At 56.1% G+C, this 1130-nt stretch overlaps 1 protein-coding gene across 1 annotated transcript; it reads left to right on the top strand.

The window, feature by feature from the left end:
* On the top strand, positions 1-954 carry EAH_00068380 (hypothetical protein, conserved; the record flags this gene model as incomplete). Its single annotated transcript, XM_013392272.1, has 1 exon — positions 1-954. A coding segment is annotated over one exon (954 nt), but the record flags the coding sequence as incomplete, so codon positions are not given.
* Between the last annotated feature and the right edge of the window lie 176 nt (positions 955-1130).

Below are 1130 nucleotides of genomic sequence, written 5' to 3'. Positions count from 1 at the left end.
AGCAGCAGCAGCAGCAGCAGCAGCAGCAGCAGCAGCAGCAGCAGCAGCAGCAGCAGCAACACCACCACCACCACCACCACCATCATCACCATCACCATCACCATGCAGCCGCCGCGCCTCCTCCTGCTGCTTCTGCTGCTGCTGCAGCAACAGCAACAGAAGCAACAGCAACAGCAGCAGCAGGAACAGCAGCAGCAGCAGCAGCAGCAGGAGGCCCTTATACTGTAGGCGTGGTGGATCGTATAGAGACCTGGTGCACAGTGCTGTGGGAGACAGGCAATGTGGAGACAGATGTTCGAAGCTGTCTCTTAACACCTGTAGCTCTCGATAGGACGCCCTTTGAGCCCAGCGACTGCACACTGTCTCCTCTGCTTCTTCCTCATATGGTTGTTCAAAGAAGAAAGCCCCAGCAGCAGCAGCAGCAGCAGCAGCAGCAGCAGCAGCAGCAGCAGCAGCAGCAGCAAAGGCTGCCTTCTTCTTCGGCATTAAAAATGCTGCCCTGGTGGAGTAGGGTACATCATGGGGGTTTGCAAATATCGGGGGGGGCCCCTGTAGAGCCGCTGCTGCAGCAGGTGCAGCAGCGTGCTGCTGCTGCTCAGCTGTATAGGGAACTCGTTATTGCTGTTGGGGCGAGCAGCAGCACTTCCAGCAGCAGCAGCAGGAGCAGCAGCAGAAGAAGAGGCAGCAGCAGCAACGACAATAATGCTGAGTTGCTGCAGGCTGCAGCAGAACGCCGGCGTGCGCTGCGGCTACAGTATCAAGAGCTGCAGCTGCAGCAGCAGCAGCAGCATAGCCCTGCCCTTAGCAGCAGATTCAGCAGCAGCAGATTCAGCAGCAGCAGGCAGCAGCAACAGCAGGGTGGGGGGCCCCCGAGCGACTCAGGCGGGTCTTCTCCAGATACACCTGAAGCTAATCCCTCTTTGAGGCTAGCAGCATATGAAGCAGCAAAAGACAGTCTTTCTTTGCTGCTGCAATTAATAACAGAGATTAATTATCGTCATCACTTTGAACAAACAAATTTGCGTTTCCCTCTCCTCCGCACTCCGCCTCCTAACCCTCAATTAACAAACATTCAAACTTCTTCAATACAAACAGCTGCAGCACCAAGGGGGGCCCCCTTATGTTCGGGG

The sequence above is a fragment of the Eimeria acervulina genome, genomic scaffold (genome assembly GCF_000499425.1).
Source record: "Eimeria acervulina Houghton genomic scaffold, Eah_scaff3260, whole genome shotgun sequence".
Lineage (NCBI taxonomy): Eukaryota > Apicomplexa > Conoidasida > Eucoccidiorida > Eimeriidae > Eimeria > Eimeria acervulina.
Note: the sequence above shows the minus strand (reverse complement) of the source record. Positions and strands in the feature narration are given on the sequence as shown.